The 26,472-nt window shown below is 38.8% G+C and overlaps 3 protein-coding genes across 4 annotated transcripts; 2 read left to right on the forward strand and 1 right to left on the reverse strand.

Moving 5' to 3' along the window:
* The first annotated feature begins 1,630 nt into the window (after positions 1-1,630).
* LOC115786038 (myogenesis-regulating glycosidase-like) lies at positions 1,631-14,561 on the forward strand. The gene is made up of 7 exons (XM_030738046.1): positions 1,631-1,929; positions 2,129-2,182; positions 2,334-2,612; positions 4,284-4,824; positions 7,209-8,013; positions 8,139-8,248; positions 10,488-14,561. Exons 1-7 carry the CDS (start codon positions 1,829-1,831, stop codon positions 10,833-10,835), a joined length of 2,238 nt encoding a protein of 745 aa, XP_030593906.1. The 5' UTR covers positions 1,631-1,828; the 3' UTR covers positions 10,836-14,561.
* Positions 14,562-14,572: 11 nt separating this feature from the next.
* LOC115786039 (lymphocyte antigen 6G-like) lies at positions 14,573-15,382 on the reverse strand. Its single transcript, XM_030738047.1, has 3 exons — positions 15,281-15,382; positions 14,902-15,009; positions 14,573-14,782 (listed from the first exon to the last, which is right to left on the reverse strand). Exons 1-3 carry the CDS (start codon positions 15,324-15,326, stop codon positions 14,634-14,636), a joined length of 303 nt encoding a protein of 100 aa, XP_030593907.1. The 5' UTR covers positions 15,327-15,382; the 3' UTR covers positions 14,573-14,633.
* A 2,904-nt stretch (positions 15,383-18,286) lies between these two features.
* LOC115786188 (lymphocyte antigen 6G-like) lies at positions 18,287-24,770 on the forward strand. 2 transcript variants are annotated; one of them, XM_030738240.1, is made up of 3 exons: positions 18,287-18,425; positions 18,773-18,880; positions 18,987-19,246. In XM_030738240.1, the coding sequence occupies exons 1-3, from the start codon at positions 18,377-18,379 to the stop codon at positions 19,139-19,141; spliced, it is 312 nt and encodes a 103-aa protein (XP_030594100.1). In that variant the 5' UTR covers positions 18,287-18,376; the 3' UTR covers positions 19,142-19,246. The 2 variants fall into 2 exon arrangements, with proteins under 2 accessions (XP_030594100.1, XP_030594099.1); XM_030738239.1 differs by lacking the exons at positions 18,773-18,880; positions 18,987-19,246 and adding exons at positions 24,061-24,168; positions 24,295-24,770 and having other exon boundaries at positions 18,321-18,425.
* The last annotated feature ends 1,702 nt before the right edge of the window (positions 24,771-26,472 follow it).

The raw sequence follows: 26,472 nt of genomic DNA on the forward strand, positions 1-26,472 counted from the left end.
CCTTTGAGAAAAATCTGATGGGAGTGTTTTTTTGTTTTTGTTTTTTTTTTCTGTGACGACAGTGTCCTCATCCACAGGACAAGATCGGGTCACTTCAAGCATTTTTAAGTGAACATGGAATGTGGGAAAAGTTTCAGTCAGGTTTTAGAATGCGTCACAGCACAGAGACGGCTCTTTTAAGAGTTTTTAACGATCTGCTTTTAACTGTGGACTCTGGTAGTCCTGCAGTTTTAGTACTTCTAGATCTGTCAGCTGCCTTTGACACTGTGGACCACGAGATCCTTCTATCCCGCCTAGAACATGAAATTGGCATTAAAGGCACGGTTCTGACTTGGTTCAGATCTTATCTTACTGATAGAAGTTTCTCTGTCCATCTAGGAAACTGTTTTTCTACCACAGCAAAGCTTTCTTGTGGAGTGCCTCAGGGGTCCATTCTGGGCCCAATTCTTTTCTCATTGTATATGTTGCCTCTAGGGTCGATTTTTAGGAAACATAATATTTGTTTCCACTGTTTTGCTGATGACATCCAGGTGTATATGCCCATCAAACTGAACAGCAGAGATCCATGGGAACCCCTGCTGAACTGTCTAAGTGACATCAAGTCCTGGATGAGAAACAATTTCCTAAATCTTAATGAAAGCAAAACCGAGGTCATATGCTTTGGTAAATTTGACCCCTCAAGCTACTCCTCTGGCACTCCGAGTCATTTGGCTCCTCACTGTCGTGATGCTGTGAAAAATCTGGGTGTCATTTTAGATAGTAGTTTTAAAATGGAGAAGCAAGTAAGTGCTGTTACCAAAATCAGTTTTTACCAACTCAGAGTCATTGCCAAGGTAAAACCTTATCTCCCGCAGCAGGACCTGGAAAAAGTTATTCATGCTTTTATTACTTCCCGCCTGGACTACTGTAATTCTCTGTACTTTGGCATAGATCAACCATCTGTGCGCCGCCTGCAGGTAGTCCAGAATGCGGCAGCTCGTCTTTTAACCGGTTTAAAAAAGCATGAACACATTACCCCAGTCCTGTCATCCCTTCACTGGCTCCCTGTCCGTTTTAGAATCGATTTTAAGATTTTATTGCTTACTTTTAAAGCCTTAAATGGACTGGCACCTTTGTATCTGTCTGAGCTGCTTCACTGTCACACCCCTGTAAGAGCTCTGAGGTCATCGAACCAGCTGCTCTTACAGAGGCCTAAAACTAGACTAAAACAGAGAGGTGATCGAGCTTTTGCAGCAGCAGCACCAAAGCTATGGAACGATCTACCTCTCCATATCCGCACAGCTCAGACGATACACACATTTAAATCTCTATTAAAAACACATTTCTTTTCCTTGGCATTTGGCTGCAGTGCTACCTCCTTTTAGATGATTGTTTTATGGTATTTTATGGTACTTGTTTTAAACGTTTTAATTTTTAATTTTCTTATGTTATTTATTGTTCTTAATGTTTTTATTTATTTATTTTTATTTTATTATTTTATTTATTTATTTATTTATTTATATATTTTTATTTTTATTTAGTATAGTCCTTGGGGTTACAGATCTTGTACAGCACTTTGGTCAACGTCGTTGTTTTAAATGTGCTTTATAAATAAACTTGACTTGACTTGACTAAGATGGTTTGATTGGTGTGAAAATTATCCCTTTCCAGTCACCAGATCTCATCCCACCTGAGCCTCCATTTTGGACTGACATGTTGGACATAATTAAAATACCATGAAGAAATATTTTTGAAGAACACATCATTAAGGCCCCTTTTTTTGGTTGTTTTTCCTATATTTTGTCACCTGTTTATATATCACCACCTGTATGTGCAGTCTTTAATCAGGATGGTGTGCTGTCTAAGCTATTTCTATTTCATGGAACCACAAGTAGTGACTTGTAACTGCATTGTCAGTGTGATGGGGTGTACAATAGACTGGATGAATATGTATGTCCTGTACCAATCATTTAACTTTTATTATTTTGGTGCTTTAACTTGAATTTCTTGTCATTATTTGATGTTTTGGTTGATTTGAGCATAAAATCTTGGTTGCATGATGATGGTAACTGTGGTGGTTTATTTCTTTTTCTTGACTCCTCCTGTGGTTTAAACTGAATGCTGACATCTCTCTGTGTCTGTCTCACAGGGTTGGATATATCAGCCCTTACTCAGAAATGGAGACATTCCTAAAGATTGGCAGGTAGACCTCAGTTTTCCCTTCACCCCCACTGCTGCCAGTACACAGATATATATTCCTGTTTCAAAAGCTCTGACAGCGAGTTAAGTATAGCTGTCCATTCCTGCCACTCTTTCTTCCAACCCTCCCTACACACCTCTCTGCACGTCTTCAGCATGTATCAGATTGTGCCGGTGGCTCCTGGGGAGCAACAGATGGCTGGGGGACCCGGAGGCTCTCCACTTAAGAAGAAACTTTCTCATGAGGGTCGGCCACTGGTGATGGCATCTCTGCTGGGCTGTGTGCTGGTCCTGGCTGCAGTGGTCGCCTGGTGCTACTACTCAGTGTCCCTCCGTAAAGCCCAGCTGTTCAAGACAGGGTTGTTAGACCTGAACAAGGATGGATTTATTATTCACAACCAAGCCGGGGTTGTTATCTTCACTATGGCCTTTAGGTGGGTTCATATTTTATTTGTATATTATGTTTAATTATTAATTCTTAATTTGGTGATTTTCCCTCCTTTTCTGTTCCACACAATAAATTGATATTAATAGTTTAATGATTTTAATTGCCCAATTGCCTTTAATTGCTCTAATAGACATGGTTATTTTAGTTAAATAAAACTAAAACTAGATGTGAAAAGCAGTTTTGTTAAATAATAGAAAAATGAAAAGCAGACTTTTGTAAAAATAAACAAACACCTCAAATGACTTTATGAACTTGTAAAACTAAAATAAAAATATTCTTAGTTTAGGTATTTTAGTTTGGTAAAATTTGTTATTACAGCTCTCCTGATGAGTCTCTGGTGGACATATTTATTGAGACTCTAGATGTCTACAAGACTGTGAGTCAACCGCTTTCAAATACTTCTGTTTTTATTATAATATCTGCACTGATTTTCCTAAATCTTTCTTCTGGCACATGCCGTCCGTGCAATAATAAGTAAAAAGACTGAAACTAATAAAAATAATTTGTTTGCAAATCTTCTGTAAACACTACCTTGATTGTTATTGTAAAGTAGCAATGTTTGTAAACAGTTATAAATACCATGTTGCACAGCTTACCTGATTGGCTGTTATTGTTGAACTGATGTTTATAAAAAATGAATAATAAATGCTTTCTAAAGCATACATAAAATAATTTGAGTGACTTTTATAAAGTTGTAACAGACATTTTCAAAAGATAGTTATTGGTTATTATTAAACATTATTACACCATTGAATAAATGTTTTATAGGTGATCAAGAGAAGAATAATTGCACAGCTTCACTTTCTGAAATGATTGAAAATCACAAGCCTGGACACTGGTTCGTGTCCTGCGTGAGGGCTTTGGTTTTTCACTTTGCTGTGCCTTGTTTAACTCAGTTTAGTTCACTTTATTGCTATTATACAAGCAATGTCAGTACAATGATATTTGCAGAATCAGTCAGGGCCCACGTCAAAGGTCACAAAACGATAATGATAAAATTTGATAATTATTAACAAGTAGTAATGTAGTACATAACATGTTGTGTGTGCCTGTGGCATCAGGATATAATTATCATCTCAGCTGTGATAGAGGACATAATGGTACAATGTATGATTCATAAAATTATTATTTCATATTGATCAAACTAATATAAATAAGACCAATTATTATTTCATTGTACAGCTGAGATAAGCTCCAAAGGGATGTCTGTGCAATCCAAATCGAGATGCTCCGTAAACACTTCCCTTGTGAAACTAATTTCCAGCAAATCTTGGCTTTTAGTAACTCTCTGCTTATAGCATATATAACTTTTTTTGGTCTCAACAGAATTGCTCCTCTTTGTATCTCCATTAAGTCTGCCTGTCTGCAGTCGATGGATGGATGACGGAAAATCAGACGAGACTGACGCATGATTACACCCTTAGGGAGGACTGATATAGACGTGTCCTTTGCCTGCAGAGTTCATACTGACAGAAATAGCTATAGAACAATCCCTGCACAGACGAGTAGAACAATTGAAGAGCTTACAACATTTTCATTGTTGTAAATTTCTTCTGTTTTGCACAACTACTAATTTGTTTTAAAACAGCAGTGATATCAGCTGTGTTTAACTGGTCCCTTTGTGTTCTCTTTTCCTTTTGTAAACACATCATCATAGATCTGGCACTCTGGATCTGGACTCCTGCTCAAAGGAGGGAGATATTCTGAGCTGCACTCAATCAGATTCTGGCAAGCTCAACTTTTTTATCCAAACAGTTCGACCAGAGATAACACATCACACAGTGATGTGTTATCGGGTTCGCTGGGAGGAGCTGGAGAGTAAGCACTTGGTAGAGCACGTCATGGCCTATAATGACTCCCATTGGTATGGAGGAGCAGAGACAGCAACACAGTACTGGCCTATCAGATTTCAAGGAGAAGAGGAACCACGGCCTTTCATCACCAGTGACGTCTATTCCAATCGAAACGCTTTTGGGGGAATCCTGGAGCGCTATTGGCTGTCATCAAACGCGACCGCCATCAAGATTAATGACTCGGTACCGTTTCATTTGGGCTGGTCAGAGAGGAACAGGACACTGAGGTTCCAGGCCCGGTACCAGGACTCTCCCTTCAGACCACCAGAGGGACAGCAAGCCTTTCCTGAACTCAGCTATAGAGTCTGTGTGGGGTCAGATGTCACCTCTATTCACAAATACATGGTGAGTGAAGTTATGCTGGATATTTTACATATATTTAACTACTTGAATATGTTAAAAGCAGCTAATTTAAAGTGTAAATGATACAGTGCCATAAATAAGTATTTGCCCCTTCCTGATTTCTTAGTTTGTTGCATATTTGTCACACTTAAATGTTTCAGATCATCAAACAAATTTTAATATTAGACAAAAATAACCTGAGTAAATACTAAAATACTGTTTTGAAAAGATTATATATATTTATTGAGTTAAAAAGCTGTTGTCTCCCTTTGTTAAATCATGAATTAACTGTGATTAACCACGTTTTTTGGAAAGCTGAGTTCAATTTCACCAGCCACACCTAGGCTCGATTACTACCAGACCTGCTGAATCAAGAATCACTTACGGTATATAGAACGTGTCTAACGAAGGGAAGTAGGATAAAATATCTCAAAACGTAACACATCATGCCACAATCTAAAGAAACAGCTGAGAAACAAAGTCACTGAGATCTATCAGTCTGGAAAGGGTTACAAATCCATTTCAAAGTCTTTGAGACTCCAGTGAACCACAGTAAGAGTCATTTATCCACAAAATGGAGAAAATGTGGAACAGTGGTGAACCTTCCCAGGAGTGGCCAGCTGACCAAAATTACACCAAGAGCTCATCAGTGACTCATCCAGGAGGTTACAAAGAACCCAGAACAACATTTAAAGACCAGCAGGCCTCACCTCAGTTAACCCTTTAACAGCGGTGATCGCTGCTGATTCACCTGTTACCTGCCCTTACTTGCCGTGAACAGCTGGTTAACACCGAGCGTATCACCGCTGAGACGTCAGATCAAACGTACTTTGAATTACCATAATTATGCAACCGTTTGTCCTTTCGGAAAAATTAAAACGGTTTCTGAATGCTGAGAAATTGCGCTTCACAACCAACATATGGTTATTGTGGTAATTGTTGCTGGAAGTGCGCGAATGGTACCTCCTGTCGCTGATGACAGTTTCAGTATTAAAGGGTTAAGTTCAGTGTTTGTGATTCAATGATAAGAAAGAAACTGGGCAAAAAAAGCATCCATGGGGGAGTTCTAAGGTGAAAACCACTGCTCACCAAAAAGAACACAAAGGCTCGTCTCACATTTGCCAAAAAAAACATATCGATGACCTCCAAGACTTTTGGGAAAATAATCTGTACACTGACGAGACAAACACTGAAGTTTTTGGAAGGTTTGAGTCCTGTTACATCTGGTGTAAAACTAACACAGTATTACACAGTATTAAAAAGCCATACCAACAGGTAAACGTGGTGGTAGTGTGATGGTCCGAGACATGGACAACTTGCTTTACTTGATGGAACCATGAATTCTGCTCTCTACCAGAAAATCCTGAAGGAAATGTGCGGCCATCATTTCATACCCTGAAGCTCAAACGCATTTGGGTTATGCAGCGGGACAGTAATCTGAAACACCAGTTTTGGAGCGGCCTAGTCAAAGTCTCGACTTAAATCCAATTGAGATGCTTTGGCATGAACGGAAACAGCTGTTCATATTTGAAAACCCTCCAGCGTGGCTGAATTAAAACGATTCTGCAAAGAAGTGGGCTAAAATCCCCCCACAGTGATGTGAAAGACTCATTGCCAGTTACTGCAAATGAGTGATTGCAGTTCTTGCTTCCAAGGGTGACGCAGGCAGTTTTTAGATATAGGGACAATTACTTTTTCACACAGGGCCAGGCCGGTTTGGATAGCTTTTTTTCCCTTTAATAAATGAAATCATCATTTAATAACTGCATTTTGTTTGCATCAAATTTGATGGTCTGAAACATTTAAGTGTGACAAATATGCAAAAAGCTAAGAAATCAGGAAGAGGGGCAAATGCTTTTTGGCACTGTGTATACTCAGACGCAAAACAAGTGACTGGACTAGGACCACTTGTTACATCCTGGCAAAGTACTGTGCATATGCTGCATGTGCATTTTAATTTAACACTACTGCCAGAAATCTTCTGTTCTTCTGCAGAGTAGTGTTTAATGTTTAACATTCTGGAAAAGATACTTAAATGCCTTTTTTCTAAACCTATCAACACCATTAATTTATTTATCTGTGCATAGATAAGTTATAATCTTACAGTTTGTTTGTAAAATCTTTAGAAAACAAATTTAAAAAAATTGGTTTATGTGCTGGACTATTTCTTGGCAGGGAAAGGTGAAATTCTCAAGCTGGAGGGGACCAAGCAAGCCCTCAGCTAATTTATCTGTTTATTGTAAGGAAGCCAATAGGCATGTTTCCCAAAATGTAAAACTAAAGCAAATTATTCAACCACAAAGTCTGTGCAGGTTTGAATGAAACAAAGACAAAAACACTACATTTAAAAACGTCACTAGTCACTCAGTTCTTGTGCTTTTTCTCAGGTGCGCCGCTATTTCCCAAAGCCCATCAAAGTCCCATCTGCTGAATTGTTCAAACAACCAGTGTGGTCCACGTGGGCTCTCCACAAGACGGCTGTAACTCAAGAGAAGCTGCTGCGTTATGCCTCTGACATCACCAAGCATGGCTTTAGTTGCTCCCATCTGGAGCTGGATGACCGCTACACTGCTGATTACGGAGAGTTTGACTTTGACCCGCAGAAGTTCCCCAATGCAAGCGGCATGTTTGACAAACTCAGAAAGGATGGCTTTCGGGTTACACTCTGGACACACCCTTTTATCAACTATGACTCCATTAATTTTGGTGCTGCTGTGGAGAAAGGGCTATTTGTCCGTGAGCCGAGCGGTGAGCTGCCTGCTCTGGTTCGCTGGTGGAACGGGATCGGAGGAATCTTGGACTTCACAAATCCAGATGCCCGTGAATGGTATTCCTCACATCTGCGCATGCTCAAAAGCCGCTATGGGGTGACCTCCTTCAAGTTTGACGCAGGAGAGACGAGCTACCTCCCCCGTCAGTTTAGCACCCTAGACCCACTGTCGGACCCTTCCACCTTCACCCGCCGCTACACAGAGATGGCCGTACCATTTATGGAGCATGCCGAGCTAAGGGTGGGTTACCAAAGTCAGAACATCTCCTGCTTCTTCAGGATCATTGACAGAGACTCAGTGTGGGGTTACGAGCTTGGGCTCAAGTCCATCATCCCGACTGTTCTGACTATAGGCATTCTGGGTTACCAGTTTGTCTTACCTGATATGATAGGAGGGAATGCATACCCCAACCGCACTGCAGGTATGGCATGCCCTAACATACACAAATGTGTTACAGAGAGTTTAAGAGAGTTGGCTCTGTCAAAAACACAGATTTATCTTTGATTTGGTTTTATTTGACAGTCTGTCATCTGTGTTGTATTTAAGGTGGGTTAAATGGTCTGCCAGACAGAGAACTGTACATCAGATGGTTGGAGCTGTCTGCTTTCATGCCTGCCATGCAGTTCTCTATACCTCCATGGGCCTATGACAATGAGGTAAGCCAAATAAAGCACAGATTATATTTTATAGATGGAGGAAAGTTGTTGTTGTTTTTTTGTTTTGTTTTGTTTTGTTTTGTTTTTTAACACAATGTAGCCTTTCAGTTTTTCCTGCATTTAATTTTAGTAAGTAGTACAGTGCGGCATGCTAATAGAGAATTTTACAAATGCAAGAAATATGAAAATATGATTAAAAGTTGAAACATGAGAAATGAAATGGCAGTAACAGACAATCAGCTTTGAAAAGCAGATTTAGAGTTAAATGTCAGATTGTGTTTTTGCTTGTAGGGATATGATTGAATCTCTGTTGCTTCATATTCTTTTTTTGGTGTGTTTTTGAAACTACCACTGGAGGGCACCAAAGTTTAAACCTTCAAGATCTGCACGTAACTGTTACAGGGAAACTGAGGGTATGAAAATCAGTTAAATCAAATGTGCTTACATACAGTGCGTAACAAATTTATTAGACCACTTGTTATAAGAACAAGGAAACACAACAAATATTTTAGGAATCTGTCAAAAATGTGTTTAAATCTGAAAATTACATTGTTATTTATTAGGCAAATTACAAACTGAAATGACTAAATAGTTCTTATTCATACATAATAACTTAATTGGCCTCCTTTAATAACAGCCTTTTTATTTTTATGTATTTTCAACTGTCTCTTTTGTCATTAACTCTTTATTTACCACGGGCCTGCCGACCGGCAACAATTACCAAGTTTTTCTGAAAGGACAAATATTCAGAGTAATTCAGAGTGTGTTTTGATCAGACGTCTCAGCAGTGATACGCTTGGTGTTAACCAGCTGTTCACTGCAAGTAAGGGCAGGGAACAGGTGTATCGGCGGCGATTGCCCGCTGTTAAAGGGTTAAGTTCCAAATAGTTTCTGGCTGTTCACAGAGACTTCCTGTGGATCAAACTGTTGTGCAATCTGGCTTTGAAAACACAAAATCTGTTCAATAGGATTCAAGTCCGGACTTTGACTTGGCCAGTCCATCAGTTCCACACCAGATTCCTTTTTCTTGGTCAAATAGCCTCCACACAGCTTTGAAGCATGCTTGGGGGTCATTGTCTTGTTGGTAAATGGATGCATAGCCAATCAGAGTCAGTCCAGAAGGGATTCCATGATGCACCAAGATGTTGCAATAGACGTTCTTGTTAATGATACTGTTGATTTTTACTAATTTCCCCACACCGTTCTTAGAAATGGGACCCCATACCATATTGAATCTCCATCATGTTTCAGTGTGGGTGCAATGCATCTACCATCAAAATGTTCTCCAGCTTTTCTGCTGACATAAAGACAGCAATGCTGACCGAAGAGTTCAAACTTGGACTCGTCCATCCAGAGTGCCTTCTTCCTGCCATCAGTCCAGTGTTTGTGCTCTTTGGCAAATCTGAGGCATTTCTTGATGTTTGCAGGCCTCAGTAACGGCTTCTTAGCAGATATTCTTCCTAGGTAAGCCTTGTTCATTCAGTCATCTGCTTGTGCCTCTGGAGTCCTCAGACTCCAATCTAGAAGCATTTAGCTCTGCTTGTTCAGCAGTGGTCGTCCTTCTGTCTCCAGCACTTAGTCTTGAGGTGCCTGACATTTCCTTCAGTCAGCTTTTGTTTTCTGCCTCTTTCTTGAGGTCTCAGCAGTCGACTCCAGAGCATACTTAACCACACTATGAGAGCACTTTATGTCTTGACCTGTTTGTCTCAAAGGCCATCCAGCGTCATGAAGTGCTTTAATGCGGACTCTTTCCTTTTCAATGAGCTCTCGACAGGAGTGAGGAATTTTAAACTGAATTCACGTTTTTATACACAAGTTTTAGCCGGCACACTGGACTTCTCTGAGAAGTCAGAAATTAATCAAGCATAACATTCAACCACTAACAGTAAGTTCAGGAATGCAAGTAAATAATTTTGTATCTTAATCCAAAAATAATAATGTGCTTAGTATTTTTTTCTTCTTTTTTTTGTAAAACAGTAAATTTGAAAGGTTATGGATAACATCAATGATTAGATTTTAGCATTAAAAATATAAGTTTGATGAAAAAGCTTGTGCATACTGGTGGATTAACCATTAAAGAAACATAATTAATTATGTAATTAATTAGTGCTCGTTCTGCATGCTTTGATGCCAAAAGTGAAGTAGGACGTATTGAGGGTTTTAAATTGCTCGGCTGTCTGTTAGGTGGCATCTGCTCCACTGTCATGCTAACCAAGTGTCTCTGTGCATTAATCTGCAGGTGGTACAGATAGCGCAGAAGTTCACAGAGCTCCATGAAACTCTGGTGGCTCCAAGGGTTCTTGAACTGGCTCATGTGGTTCTCGATACGGGAGACCCAATCATAAGGCCCCTCTGGTGGCTCGCCAATGATGACGAGGCAGCCTATAAGATCGACTCCCAGTTCCTGATTGGGGATGATCTCATGGTGGCTCCAGTGTTGGAGCCAGGAAAGCAAGAGAGGGACATCTATGTGCCTGCAGGACGATGGAAAAGCTACAAGGGGGAACATTATAATAAAGGTCCAATGTACCTCACTGATTACCCCGTGGACCTGGATGAGATCGCTTTCTTCACGAGGGTTCTCTGAGGGCATCAAGGAATTGAGGATGGACTTGGACACACATACAGAAACACACATGCACATTCTTTTGAGCACACATGCCAAGTAAAAGCAGGGAAAACTTGTTTTTCAAATGTAATTCACCACTAGGAGTTTGCTTTGAGAGCAGAGTGAGATTTTAATGAAGATTAACCTCATGTCTCTTCCATCCTGCTCTTTGTCAGGACCTCTGCCCGCACATTAAAACCCTCCGCCCAAAGAATTAGAATTACCTTCTAATTCTCATTTTGCATCCTTAAGCTATTCCTCATCCTCATGTGCCTTTCACAGCTAATAGAAAATCCGATCTGTGATTGTATCATCAATGTTCTCAGCCTCAATGGCCATCCAATAATGCGGTTGTTTCTCAAAGCCCAAATCCTACAGCTAGCATGGTGCTGGTTTTGGGTTAATATTATTTAGATTAGATAACTGTGCCACATAGGGTGTCTTTCTGGGGGTGACTGGGCTGGGCAATAAAAAAAAAGCACTCTAGCCATGCTTAATCTTATGTTTTTAACTACCTTTATTTAAGCTAACCTGCATTAATTTGCATTGCACTGACATCACATATAATTTTTTTTTAAATCAGTTTCTCTTTTTATTTATTAACTTCTGTTTGTGGATACTGTCAGATATTTTTAAATATGCGCAATTGTGGGGATTAATAAGGGGTACTCATAAACAAGAAACTGCAAATATTATTATGTCAGTGAGTCCCATGACCTGTAGTGCCATTATATTATTTTAGTGCCAAAATCTACTGCTTTATGCTTTTTAACTAAAAAAGTCTGCACAAGTCAAATTAACTGCTCAGGGTACATTTACAAAAGTATTTATTATTGATCCACAGTAATATATTTGTTATACAGTACTGTGCAAAAGTCTTGAGCCAGTCTTCATTTCTTTATGTTTTGCTTCTGAGACAGATTTTCTTGTAATGTTTTAAAATGGCCTTCAGCAATAGTTCTCCAGGATTTCTGAAGGTCTTTCCAATTTCTTTTAGACATTGATTGCTTTTTCACTCATTTTCAGTCTAGTCCCTGTACCTGATCATTTTCACGGGAATATATGTTTTTGTTTGTTACACCTCTTAACTGACCTAGGAATCACTCAAGCATAAAACTGACCCCTAACACAAGGGATGAACCAATTTTAAATTGTAATTTTAGGCACTATGTTACTAGCAGCCCGTCACAAGAGCACATCATTTGTTCCCATTGTTTTTAGTTGACTCAACAGTTGAAAAAATGGGACAGGCATAAAACAATAATTTTGCGATTAGCTGAAAACTTGGCATATCTTGGCATGGTGTGCAGTCTGCCTTTAAAAAATGTTAAGTAAACTGGACAAGTGGAGGACAAAAGAAGTTGCAGGCCTAAAACCTATCAACAGTATCTGAAAGTCATCTCCTTAAGTAATAGGCCCTTCAAAAGATCCATCTACTGTTCACTGAAGCCTCATCGCAAATGGTCTCAGTGGAAGTGTGGCTGTCCAGAAGCCATTTTTAAGGAAGGAAGATTTGGGGAAAAAAGGCTGAGGTGTGCCAAATTACACAAGAACTGGGATGAAAATCAGTGGCGACAGGTCTCATGGAGCGATGAATCCAAAATTTTTGTTTTTGTTCAAATGATCATCCGTATGTATGGAGGAGGTCAGAGAGGTACAACAGTGTCTACAGCCATCTGTAGAGCACAGTGGAGGCTCTGTCATAGTTTGGGGCTACATATCAGCCAGTGGTGTTGAGGATCTTGTCAAAATTGAATTATGAATGCAGAAAAATATCAGGTTTCATCCAGCATGTAATAATCATATGGAAAACATCCGATTGGCAACAACTTCATTTTTCAGCATGACAATGATCTCAAACACACTGCCAATGCAGTAAAAGCATACCTGGATAGAAGCACACACAATGGAAGACTATCTGTCATAGACCGACCTCCCCCAAGTCCAGACCTCAACATTATTGAAGCAGTGTGGGGTCATCTTGACAGAGAACAGAACAAAAGGCAGCCAACATCCAAAGAAGAGCTTTGGAGAAGCCTGGAGAACTATTCCTGAAAACTACTTAAATAACAAGAAAGCTGCCCTGAAAGGGTTCAGGCTGTGTTGAAGAATAAAGGTGGTCACACCAAATATCGACTTTCAAGCTCGTTAGAATTTCACAAAGTCAGTTTTTGCCTTATATACTGCATTTACATGTATGTTTGCACATTCAAATAAATTGCTGCACGCATTTGCCATTTTCCTAACATAAAGAAATGAGGGGTGGCTCAAGACTTTTGCACGATTACAACTAGTTTACCTTATAAAACAGGTGTTGTTCATACAGATGCCATATATAAGTGTGCCATCCGTGTCTGCCTTGTGGCCTCATTTGCCTTTTTAAGCTAATCTAAGGTTTGCCAGAGAACCAGAGCGATAAAACACACGTTCCTCCACACACTGATGGGTTCGATGCAGTGACATTGCAAAGCGCACAAGGAGTTTTATTCTGCCACCTCAGTATGTTCGTCTGCTCTTCCATTGTGATTGCTAGCATGAGAGTAAAGCACACTGAGTAATTTGAATGCCCTGCTTGAAAACAGTTATAAAACAGAGCTATTATTATGTATGAATTTCTCTTAGAATCACAGCATCTTACAAATGCTTTTAAAAAATCTTCTGGCTGTCATTAGTTATCTATTTATTTTGCATTCTTGATCCTACCACAAGAAATTTTTGAATTTTATACAGAGTGGCTTTTACTGACACAGTACACAGCAGCATTTCTACAAATGAATAAATACATGCATGCATACATAATTTCACACTTGTTCAGGATAACCTTACTGCATCATCTTGGTTGCAGACAACTAGAGAAACCAGAAAAACAGATGTGATAAAGGATTTTAAGGTTAGATTGCAAGATGCAAAATATTAGGTGTGTGAAGTTAAACGTTATTTGAAGGGTTTTAAAAGGACATTTTGTTAAAACAGAATAAATGGCTTGGGCAATAGTGTACTCTGATTGTGAAGTCCTTCAACATACTTTCAGAATGACACACCAGAGTTGTGACTAAAGGGAAAGTTTGCTGTGTTAAAATGTTTCTTTTCTTTTTCCTGTGTGAATGAATGGATGGCACTTTGAGAAAGTAGACTGCCAAAGAACAAATGTGTAATTTTCTTACTATTTTTTTTTTTTTTTTTTTGGGTGACACCCAGAGAAGTACAGCATGAATTGTTATGAGTAATTTGCTGGTATTTAAGAGCCTGTGAACAAAGTAGGCGAGAGTAAGAAGTTACCACATTGCTTATTTGCATTGATGGTGACCTTTTAAGGGTTATTCACTTTTAAACAGAGTTTTTTTTGCAGTACCAAATATCGTATATGCCTGATACGGTCTGTTATGAAAGATAAAAGAGTATTTTTGGCAGGTGCAGATGCAGATTAACCTCATTTCAGTCACAGAAGGAGTGCATCAAATCATTTGCGAATGAGAATGTTTGACGTGGTGGGAAAATGGACATCTGCACTTATGGAAATAAATGGAAAAGTAACTAAATGAGTAACTGGAGGAGTATTCGTCAGAAAGCCATACAAACTGTTGATCTGTTCATACTAACTCATATTTTTCTGTCCTGTTTTGTTGCTCGTCTTTCTATTTAGAGCTCATCATAAATCTGTTTTTGCTGTAGTGATGTGAAATACAGAACCCAAGGAATTAAACAATTCAGTGGTTGATACATTTTTGTGTTTTAATTGAAAAAAAAATATCCAAGATTATTAATTGTGCCAGAGCTTCAGAGGAAGATGGTAATTATGGCTGAAGATACCATCAGGAGTATGACACTGGGACCAGTTGGTATAACGCTGTTGCACAAATTCCCTTCACAGCAAGTGAAAGGCTTGACACAGGAGCCGCTGTAGTGGCAGCCCTTAGAGACGGTGCCTGTAAGACATGATGGGAAAACCTCAGTTTGAGTGACAACAGTAAGAAATGTCACCAGGCATTTAGCATTATGTCTGATTTGCATCTTTAAACACTTGTGGTGTTTGAGAACAACTTACCGCTCACGTAGAAGGTGTAACATCGGTCGAGGGGGTCAGAACAAGTTGTGGTCTGGGTGCAGGAGCGAGGGTCAGAGGCTAAACACGAGTAGCATCTTAATCCACATGCTGTAGAGAAACAAAGAAGTTATTTACTTGCATTCTGACCTCTCAAAGAAGTCCAGTGTGCCGGCTCAAATTTGGGTATAAAAATGTGAATTTGGGTCATTAAATTAAGGAATTTTTAGTTTTAAAAAAGTCTTTGACAGATTTCTAAAATATTTGTGTTTTCTTCCTTTTATGATAGGTGGTCTAATAAATTCATTAAGCACTGTATATAATAAATAAATAAATAAAGAGCCCTGTCAGATGAGACAAATGAATCATACGCAGTTCTTACCTGTGGACAGAGTCAAAAACACGATCATTGCTCCGAGAGGTTTCATCGTGAGAATTAAGAAGGAAATACAAAACACGAGAGGAAGACTAGAGTGATGCAAGAGGTTTTGTTCTGTTTTTCAGTTTCTCAGAGTAGGCTAGTATTAATATCCCCATAAATGGCACACCCTCTTCAGAAGGTGAGGTCACAACTGGGTGGGCGCAAAATAACTCTCACTTATGTGCACAAAAGAGGTGATCGCAGTGATATGATCACTGGTATTAAGATGCACAGCAGGAGGCCATTTAAGTACGGTGAACTCAATGTCATGTTCAAGGAACCATGTACTATGAGATTATCTGAGCTTTGTGACATGGTATCCTGCTGGAGTCCTAAAAGGATGGACATGATCAGCAGCAGTACTCAGGTAGGCTGTTTTAGCCAACAGGGGCTAACTGTTTAATTCTCCAACAGCCTGTCAGGAAAGATGACCTTAAAAAGAATAAAATGTTTCATGATGATAAGAATATTATGATAAAGTGTGCTTATCATATGTGCTTTTTATCATAAGGATAAAATGATGAAATGATATAATTAAAAAAAAATCCAATTGCATTTGAGTAAATTTGGGGGGAAAATATTATAAAAATATTATAATATTTATATCTCATAATGAAAATAATTCAATTCAATTTTATTTATATAGCACCAAATCACAACAAACAGTTTTATATTTTAGGTAAAGACCCTACAATAATACAGAGAAAACCCAACAGTCACAACGACCCCCTATGAGCAGCACTTGGGGACAGTGGGAAGGAAAAACTCCCTTTTAACAGGAAGAAACCTCCAGCAGAACCAGGCTCAGGGAGGGGGGGTCATCTGCTGCGACCGGTTGGGGCTGAGGGGAGAGAAAGACATGCTGTGGAAGAGAGCCAGAGATGAATAATAACTAATGATTAAATACAGAGTGAAGTAAAAACAGAGTAAAAAGAGGTGAATAAAAAGAAACAGTGCATCATGGGAACCCCCCAGCAGCCTAGGCCTATGGCAGCATAACTAAGGGGTGGTTCAGGGTCACCTGATCCAGCCCTAACTATAAGCTTGATCAAAAAGGAAAGGTTTAAACCTAATCTTAAAAATAGAGAGGGTGTCTGTCTCCCGATTCCAAGCTGGGAGCTGGTTCCACAGAAGAGGGGCAGAAAATAAGAACATTTGGACTCACTTTTTCTATTTATGTTTACACAGATTTTAGAAGGATATTTTGTTAAAACACAGAATAAATGGATTGGCCAATAGCGAACTTTTGGAGGTTTAATGGTGAAATAATTTTTAGTGTGACAAAACACAGTTGTGACTACTAAAGGGAAAGTTTTCTGTGTTGAAATATGCAGCTTTTTCTTTTTCCTGTGTGGATGAATGCTTGGTACATTGTGAAGGCACGCTACCAAAGAAAAGAATGTCTAATTTTATATGTTTGTTTTTTTGAGTGAACAACAACAGTGAACAGCTGTGTAAAGAAGTACTTTATGTATTGTTATTGTTATGAATGTCAGATACTATTAAACAGAAGCTGCTAACATTAATGGTGTTTTTTTTGTTTTTTTTCATCTATAAAGACATTGTTCCAATGTGACATATATATTCCTGATACTTTTACAAGAGAAAAGAACATTTTTTTAGCAAGTTTGGTCCAATTTCACATGAGTTGCAGTTAGTGCATCAAATCATTTGTGAATGAGAATGTTTGAATTGGTGGGAAAATCTGATCTGCACTTGTGGAAGTACAGTTAGGTCCATAATTTGTTGAATAAAGACACTGTTACTGAATCTGCGCAGAGAGCATAGGCCTGTACACTTCTATTCGTGGTCACATCATGAATAAACACTAGTGACCTGGATCCACTGGTCGCCATATGTGACTATACCATAACATTGCCTCCACCGTGTTTGACACATGATGTAATATGTTTTGGATTATGAGCTGTTTTTTTTTTCTCAATACTTTTCTCTTCCCTTCATTCAGATATAAGTTCATTTTGGTTTCATCTGCTCAAAGATTTGTCAGAGTCGTGCATACTAAACCTCCATCACTGCTACCCCCAGATGAATACTTATCTTCACTGCTGCAGGCTCATTGCCACCACCACATCCAGCTCCTCATAAAAGGAAGCGTGGACCCCGACGACAGAATCAGCAGCCCTCAACTCAACCTACACCTCTGCCTGCACCAGCTGCCATCAAGCCCCAGTCAAAGTCTCCGTTGCTGCCTTCATCTTCTGACACCGGGCTTCTTGAGACTTACCTCACTGCTCCAGAAATTGTTTATCGTGCTCCGGTGCAAGCTTCCTCAGAGACTGTTTACATTTCAAAAGATGCACCCCAGAGACTGTCTACATTTTGCAGCCTGTACTCCTTGAGACTACTTGTGTGTATATGCAGACCTCTCCAGAGACCGCAGAGCCACTTGGGGCACTCCCAGCCTGCATTCCCAGAGACTGAGCACCCTGCACCCATCCTTGCTTCTCTTATTTCCCCAATTCAGACCTGCACCAGAATCAATAAGGTAGATTTCTATTATAAATGAACCCAAACCATGATCATTTCCTAAACCCAGCAAAACAGCAACAGGGAAAAGATATCAGAAAGTCTAAAAATATGATTCTTCCTTGTGAGAAGTCTTGTGATTAATGGCACAATACTGGTGTCAGGACGATGTTAAACTATGTAAAGAAGCTCTTTGGTTTCACTTCTTTTCTTTGGATTTGTCTCATCAGAAAAAAAAATCTGATAAATCAAACTGTATTTGAGTAAACAGACTTTGGGCACAGTTAATAATGAAATTTATATTTTAAAAACATTTGAACTCAAGTTTTCTTTGGTTTGCTATTTATTTTTACACAAGTTAAAAAAAAAGTTCTTAGGTCTTCATTTCCAAAAATGGAGAGTCTGGCAGTGAGGTCACTTTCGGGACACTGTTATTCAGGTCACTCGGTAGGAGGCTTTGTGAAGAAATGCAAATGCTCAGGTCCTGAAAGCAGACTGGGAAGTTGAACTGGAAAAGAGAGACTCAGCACCAGTTTTTTCTCTCACAAGACTGATCGGCAATCTGAGTTCATGATGCAGCTTTATGGAGCTCTGATCCTGTGTGTGACTCTGTCTGCAGGTAAGAAAATGTTTCATGTTGGTCCTGTGTGCTCTGACATATAAAGAAATGTACTAAAGAAATGTTTAAAGTCTGGAAGGAAAGGACAGTGACAGTGTAACGTTCAGTAACGAGTTATATAACCAGCTTGTGAGGAAACAGCAGTTAAACCTTTTAATATCTTATTATTTCTTTATTCAGACATTAAGTGTAAAAACAATTGTTTCTGGCTTTGTGGATGTTTGTTATGTGCCAGACTTTAAAACAGTGATTTCCTGGTTGATTTTATTTGTTTTACTTCCCATTTTCTGCCAAAGCACTGAATCCCCCCCAATTACAAATGTGTGTGAAATTGTTTCTTTTTATAGCATGTGGATTAAGATGCTACACATGCACAGCCACTGATCCTAAATCCTGCATAGACACCAAATCTTGTCCCGTCATCTTTAATCGTTGTTTCTCTCTCAGAGTAGACGGTGAGTTGTTTTCTCCTGTTAGACGCGCTGATACTGAGAATTCCAAACATGCACAATAATGCTGTTTTGTAAAGTGGTTTCTGAGAGTTTCCCTCCTCTCTTGTAGGTTATAACTTGGTTGCAAAGGGCTGCCAAACCAGTGCATTGTGTGTTGGTGCTGTGTCTTGCTGTCAGGGGGACCTGTGTAACAGCACTATTCCGACTGGCCCCAGTGCCATCCTGCTCCTGGTGTCCTCAGCCATCCTCAGGTTCCTTTTTTGAGACTGTGGACCCTGATGTTCTGATTCCATTTTGTACAACTAAGGAGGAAATAAACAAATCTGAAGTGTGATGATATTAAATAAAATTGCCCTTGACATTTTGATCTGTCATTTAAAGTAATTTAGGGCTTATCCTATTCAAATCCATTATTGCTTCAATTGTAAAGTTTTCCTAAAGCAAATAAAAATGCAAACAAAAAATATATTTGTTTTTTTTTTTTGCAGTTTTAACTTCGATACCTGAATTTTTCTTGCATGTTGTTTAATAGGGCAGCATGGTGGTTAGCACTGTTGCCTCACAGCAAGAAGGCCCTGGGTTCTAATCCACTTTGGCTGTTTGTATGGGTACTCTACTTTTTGCTCTTGAGACTGTGCTGGGAGACACAGCAAACCTTCTAACAATGGCACATATTGATGTTATATATGCTAATGTCAATGGCCTCCACCTGTAAAACCATTTCTGTGTTGGAGGTTGTCTCATTTTTGCCCCTCTAGTGCACCTGTTGTTAATTTCATTAACACCAAAGTAGCTGAAACTGATTAAAACCCCCTCTCTGATACTTAACTGACCAGTTTCCCAGAAGTTTAATTGACTTGATGCTATACTCTGATCAGAAAGTGTTCCTTTAATTTTTTGAGCAGCATATTTATATTTGAACTATCCCAGGTCTCCTTTGGATGGCTTCCTAGATAGCTGCTGTGTTGTTGCAGTGAAAGACCACCTGAGGGCACTCAAGGACATTGTAGTGCTAAAGCTAAATATAATATGTCCTCGCTTCAGTGGCGGCTCCAGAAATATTTTTCTACAGGTGCTAAGGGGGGGGCTAAGCGTTTTACTGAGGGTGCTATGAACAGTGGCGGTCCTAGCCTGTTTGGTGCCCTGAGCGAGTACCCCCCATAGTGACTGCCGCAGCAGCGCCTACCACACTACTCCACTTGGGAGGTAATGAGTGCCCTCTGCCTGCTGTGTGGTGCATGTAGCTTTCTGCCATGGTCTGACAGACAGGTTTTAACAGAAGGACCCCCCCCCCCCCCCTCCCCACCACCACCACCACCATCACAGGCACAATCAGAATTTCTTTTAAAATTTTATTTAAAATACCTGGAAGAAACTGAAATATTACTATAAACCCACATAACAAAAAACAAACTGTAATACTGGGTAATTCAAATTCAAATTCAAAAAACTTTATTCATCCCCGAGAGGCAAATTATGGCACATAGAGCACAATAAAATTAGTATAATAATAGTATAATAATATATATACACATATACATACGCATATGCATACACATATACCTGCATACACACTCATATACACTCATATATATATCTACATACACATACACACACACACATATACATACTTACATATACACATATATATACATATATAATACATACATACACATACACATACACATACGTACATATATACATATACACCTACATACATATACACACATACATATACACACACACACACATATATATATATATATATATATATATATATATATATATATATATATATATATATATATATATATATATATATATATATATATATATATATATATATATATATATATATATATATACTATATATACATACATACATATATATATATATATATACATACATACATATACATTCATATATACATACAAACATACATACACACACACACACACACACACACACACACACACACACACACACACACACACACACACACACACACACACACACACACACAAGCAGGTATACCAATAACAATAAAATCCTGCTTAATAATTACTGCAATAATAATAAATAATACTTAACAACTCAGTAAATCCAACATTTCCAGCTAATATTAATACTAATAAATAATTAATTCCTTCAGCCTAGGACTGCATCTGACTACATGTTAAGAAGCTGAACAGCTCTGGGCACAAAGGTCATCCTCCTTCTTTGTGTCTTACATGCCGGGCAACGTAACCTACGACCTGAGGGAAGCCATTCGAACACTGAATTAAGAACATGAGAAGGATCCTGGATGATCCGATGTGCTAGTCTACGTGTTAAATGTTCGTATACTGATAACAGATTCCTGAGTGGCAGTCCGATAATTTTCCCACAGATTGTGATATTCCTCTGCAAGTAAGTTAAAAGTATAACAACCAACTAAAAAAAAAAAAGTAGAATCTGGCCCAATTGGGCAACACTGCGCCATCCACCAACAGATTCATATTTGTGTTATTTTTTCATCAGGATTCAGGTTCACACAAATACTGTGAATTAATGACCATATTTACAGTATTATAAATAGGGATGGGAATTGATAAGAATTTAGTGATTCCCATTCCATTATCAATATCACTTATCAATTTGATTCCTTATCGATTCTCATTGGGTCAGTGAATAAAATATACCACAAATGGGTTGGTTTGCATTAACTCTTTTAAATGTAAAGAGGAAAAAAATTAAAACTGGTATAAAAAAACAAAACAAAACAAGAATTCCTCTTTCAAAATTAATACTAATAATATTTTAACATAAAATACAACTGCAAAGTGTGTGAGAACAGCCTCTGAGCCAGCCAGACTGGCAGTCCTCACCAACTAAATGTTACATGAGATGGAGATTAATCATACAGTACAGTGAAAGCAGTACAGCCAAAAAAGGTTGCAACTATCAATTATTCCATTGACTGAGTGATCGGATTAGAAATACTTTTCTCGTATTAACAATTCATCTGTATTTTTTTAATTCCATACTGCAGTTTTTTTGCTGTGTGAAACAAACAGGGTGGATGGAGCAGCTACAAAGTTCTCTTTTCTTCATGTTACTGATCAGGTGGTTGATGAAGTACCTCCAGCTGTTTCATAGGTTCATAGTTCATAGGCTGACCACGATGCAGTGGTCAAACTCGAGCAAATGTTGTATTTTTTGACATAGTCTCCCCTGCACACTTCTTTCATCGGTGTTGCAACACTTGGATTCCCATGATATAGAAGTTCTCATCCTGACCCCTAAAAAAGTCTTCATCAGCAGAGATGACCTCATCATTGGTCCGATACTGCTTCCCAGCCAAGTGTTTTTTCATGTTAGGGAACAGCAAATTGTCAGATGGTGTCAAATCAGGAGACTATGGAGGTTGATCAACCAGCTCAAAGCCACAGTTGCCCACAGTAGCCATTGCAACTACAGACTTGTGTGCGGGAGCGTTGTCCTGGTGAAACAGGACCCTCTTTGTCAGTTTTCCAGACCGTTTTGACTTGATTGCCTTTCGCAGCTGCCTCAGCAAGTTGGCATGGTATTCATCGAGCGGACACCTTTGACACACCAAGATTATACAGAATGTTCTCACAATGTTCTTTTCTTTTCTTCTCAACATTAGCTATCTGATTAACAGCTAAACTTCTGTCACCCATCACCATGTGGTGAACATGGTCAATGTTTTCTTGGGTGGTGGCTGTGGCAGGACATCTGGACCTTGGGTCATCTTCAAGGCTCTCCTTAACCCTCGTGAATTCAGCTGCCCACTTTTGGACAGTTGATAAAACTGGAGCATCATCCCCTAATGTAGCAATCACGTTAGCATGAATGTCCTTTGGGGCTAACCCCTTTTTCTGCAGATATTTGATAACACCACAGTGCCAAATTTTATCCATTTTCACAAAATATCTTCAGTACCACTTTTCCAAGTCCTCAATTTGGTATCCAGTGTGGGTTTATCTGGAAAGAAAGCATGCAGTTGGCATCAGTAAAGGTTGAATGTTTTTAAAATGGCAGGAAAATTCAAAAGCATCATTTCTAACAGCTCAACAACTATCAGAAAACACACAAACTGTTTGTGTGCAGTTTGTCACACGGTGTGTCTGCTAGCTAAAGGCCCAGCTGCTGTATTTCCAGGCAGAGAAAAGCATGAGAGATAACTTCACTTAAAGATGGAGAAAGAAGCAACAAAGAGGAGAGGAGAGGAACAAGAGAGGTTATATTTAAAGGTGAGGACGGCTTAGTGGCATTTGAGAACCTGAAAGTTTAAAGCTTAAATGTAATGTTCTCATTTTTAAATCAGACACTGGATCTGTAGATGATGTGAAGTGATGTTTTTAATATCGTGAAATGTCCTGCAAAGGAAACTGAAGTACAATAACTTTGTGTTAATTAAGTGCAGGATAAACAGGTTAGCTTGCTACTGTGGTCAGAATTGGGTTTGATCAAGTGTAGCAGAGATGAATTTGAATTTAAGCTGTGATGCTTAGATCCATTCACTGAATTAGAGCTTTATGCCTACTGTATACTGTCTAATATACTTTTCATACAGTTCTTATTTGATATGATAGTATGAAGCTCTTAGTTCTTGTCTTCATTTTCAAAAATGGTGAGTCTGTACAGTGAGGTCACATAGGGGGCATGGTTATTCAGGTCATGTGGTACGAGGCTTTTTGCAGAGATACAAATGCTCAGGTTCTGAAAGCAGACTGGGAAGTTGAACTGGAAAAGAGAGACTCAGCACCAGTTTTTTTCTCTCACAAGACTGATCAGCAATCTGAGTTCATGATGCAGCTCTATGGAGCGCTGATCCTGTGTGTGACTGTCTGCAGGTAAGAATATATTTCATGTTGGTCCTGTGTGCTCTGACACAAAGAAATGTATTGAAGTTTAAAGATGATCATAAAGCGTGGAAGGAAAGTGAAAGTTAAAGACAGTAACAATTCTGAAATAATTTGTACAACCAGCTTGTGAGGCTTAGAAACAAATACTTATTTATGGTCAGTAGGGGAAGTATTTTCCAGATTGAGAGAACTTCTTATTACTCATTTCCTTTGTATGTCCCCATTTTTGGTCAACTGTATATCATAGGGCATAAAAAAAACTCCCAATAACTGCAGATGTGTCTGAAACTGTATTCTGTTTCTTCCTATAGCATGTGGATTAATGTGCTACTCATGCACAGCAGCTGATCCTAAATCCTGCACAGACACCACATCTTGTGCTGTCGCCTTCAACCATTGTTACTCTCTCAGAGTAGACGGTGAGTTGTTTTCTCACATGAGAAGCTGTAGCTAAAACTGAGCACAAATGCTGAATATCTGCCTGCTGCAAGTCACAACATGTTTTGTAAAGTAGTTTCTGAGAATTTTCTCATCATGTCTTGCAGGTATTAATGCTGTTACCAAGGGCTGCCTAACCAGTTTAGCCTGTGTCAGTCCTGTATCTTGCTGTGAAGGGGACCTGTGTAACAGCGCTATTCCAACTGGTCCCAGTGTCATCCTGCTGCTGGTGTCCTCAGCCATCCCCAAATTCCTTTTCTGAGGCTGTGGAATGATGCTGTTTCCATGCTGTGTTTTTTCTCATTTGTGCAAATAAGAAAAAAAAAAAAAAGCAACTCTTAAGTTGATATTAAATGAAAATTTCATTTGTATTTTTTTTTTTTTTATCATATGATCATTTGATGTCATTTGGGATCGTCCTATTCAAATGTTGTATAGCTTGAATGCGAACTTTCCCTAAAGCAAAGTGCTTCAGGTTCTGTGGGTGTTTAGTATCACACGTTAAAGGTGCTATTTCTTGGTTGATTTAAGTGCCTTCACATTTTCTGTCAACTGTCACATAGAGGAATAAAATGCAAAAATAAACTCCAAATAATTACAAATCTGTGTGAAATTGTGTTCTGTTTCTTGGATGTGCAGCAGCTGATCCTAAATCCTGCATCAGGCTTCAAATGCTGTGCATCTTCAACTGCTGTTTCTTGAATCATATCGAAATTCTGATGATGAGTTCTGCATATTTATCCGCTGCAAATCACAACACGTTTTAGAAACTGGTTTCTGAACCCCCCCCCCGACACACACACACACACACACACAGACACACACACCATTTCCTAATGGTTATAATGTGATAAAATTAAAACCAAACTCAGCAGATGTTTTAGATTTGAAAGTTGCTTGTCTTACAAACATGTCACCCTCCAAACACTGAATCATAGGTAACACATAGGCCTTGCTGTCCATGCCCATACTTTCCCAAGGTTTAAAAAGTTAAACTAAGTTAAACTTTGTGTATCTGGATCATATTCTAATCAAATGGTACACAGACAATAACGCTTCTTATTGCAATAAAGGAGGATAAAGTATCTTTTTTTCAGCCAAGATCTGAACAAAAAATGCTTCAAATACTATTACGACTTTTTTCCTCTAAATTTTGACTTCATTCTCAAAATGTACAATTAATTTTTTTCTCAATGTGGACCTAATACTCCGTCGAAAGTACAATCATGTGACAGAAGATTGTCACTCACATTTTGATCTGTCACTAAAAGTAGTTTGGGGTCTATTCTATTCTATTCTATTCTATTCTATTCTATTCTATTCTATTCTATTCAAATACCTCAATAATTCGTGTGCCATCCTGGAGGAGCTGGACTACCTCTGTAGGGTCCAGGTATGGCCTCATGCTACCAGTGGAGACACTGACCCTAATCAAATGCAAAACTAGTGAAAAACAGAAAAGATGAGGAGGGAAAAAACATGTGATTGGCCTCCACCTGTAAAACCATTCCTGTGTTGGAGGTTGTCTCATTGTTGCCACTCTAATGTACCTGTTGTTAATTTCATGAACACCAAAGCAGCTGAAACTGATTAACAACCCCCTCTGATACTTAACTGACCAGTTTCCCAGAAGTTTAATTGACTTGATGCTATGCTCTGATCAGAAAGTGTTCCTTTAATTTTTTTGAGCAGCATATTTTTTTTTTTTTCATTTTTGGCCACAGCGGCTTTTTGTAACAGTGGAGAGAGACAGGAAATTGTGGAAAGATACAGGGGAATACACGCAGACAAATCGGCGCCGGGCCGGGACGCGAACCCGTATATTTATATTTGATAGCTGCTGTGTTGTTGCAATGAAAGGCCACCTGAGGGCGCTTAAGGACATTGTAGTGCTGAACCCAGAAGGAAAATGAAGAGAATATAATTAGAAAGCAGATATTAATCTAAAAATAAAACATTCTGTCTTCTCGTTATTTGTTACGTGTTTCTGAAATTTAGAGTTTTTAAAAATGTTACTTTATGTCTCAAAGATATCTGTGAAACATAAGAAAATCTCCAGACTCTGTCCATTACTTTCAGACTCTGCAGCTAAAAGCTCATTCATGCCTCATTTAGATCGTTCAGTGCCGCTGACCCCACTCTGTGGAACATGCTTCCCTCTGAGATTCACAAAGTGGTTCAAATGTCACAGATTTCCATGCTGCATTTTTTTTTTGTTTGTTTGGTTTTTTTGCATTGATTCTATTTTGTACAACTAATAAATAAAGAAATACATAACTTTGAAG

The sequence above is a fragment of the Archocentrus centrarchus genome, chromosome 9 (genome assembly GCF_007364275.1).
Source record: "Archocentrus centrarchus isolate MPI-CPG fArcCen1 chromosome 9, fArcCen1, whole genome shotgun sequence".
Classification (NCBI taxonomy): domain Eukaryota; kingdom Metazoa; phylum Chordata; class Actinopteri; order Cichliformes; family Cichlidae; genus Archocentrus; species Archocentrus centrarchus.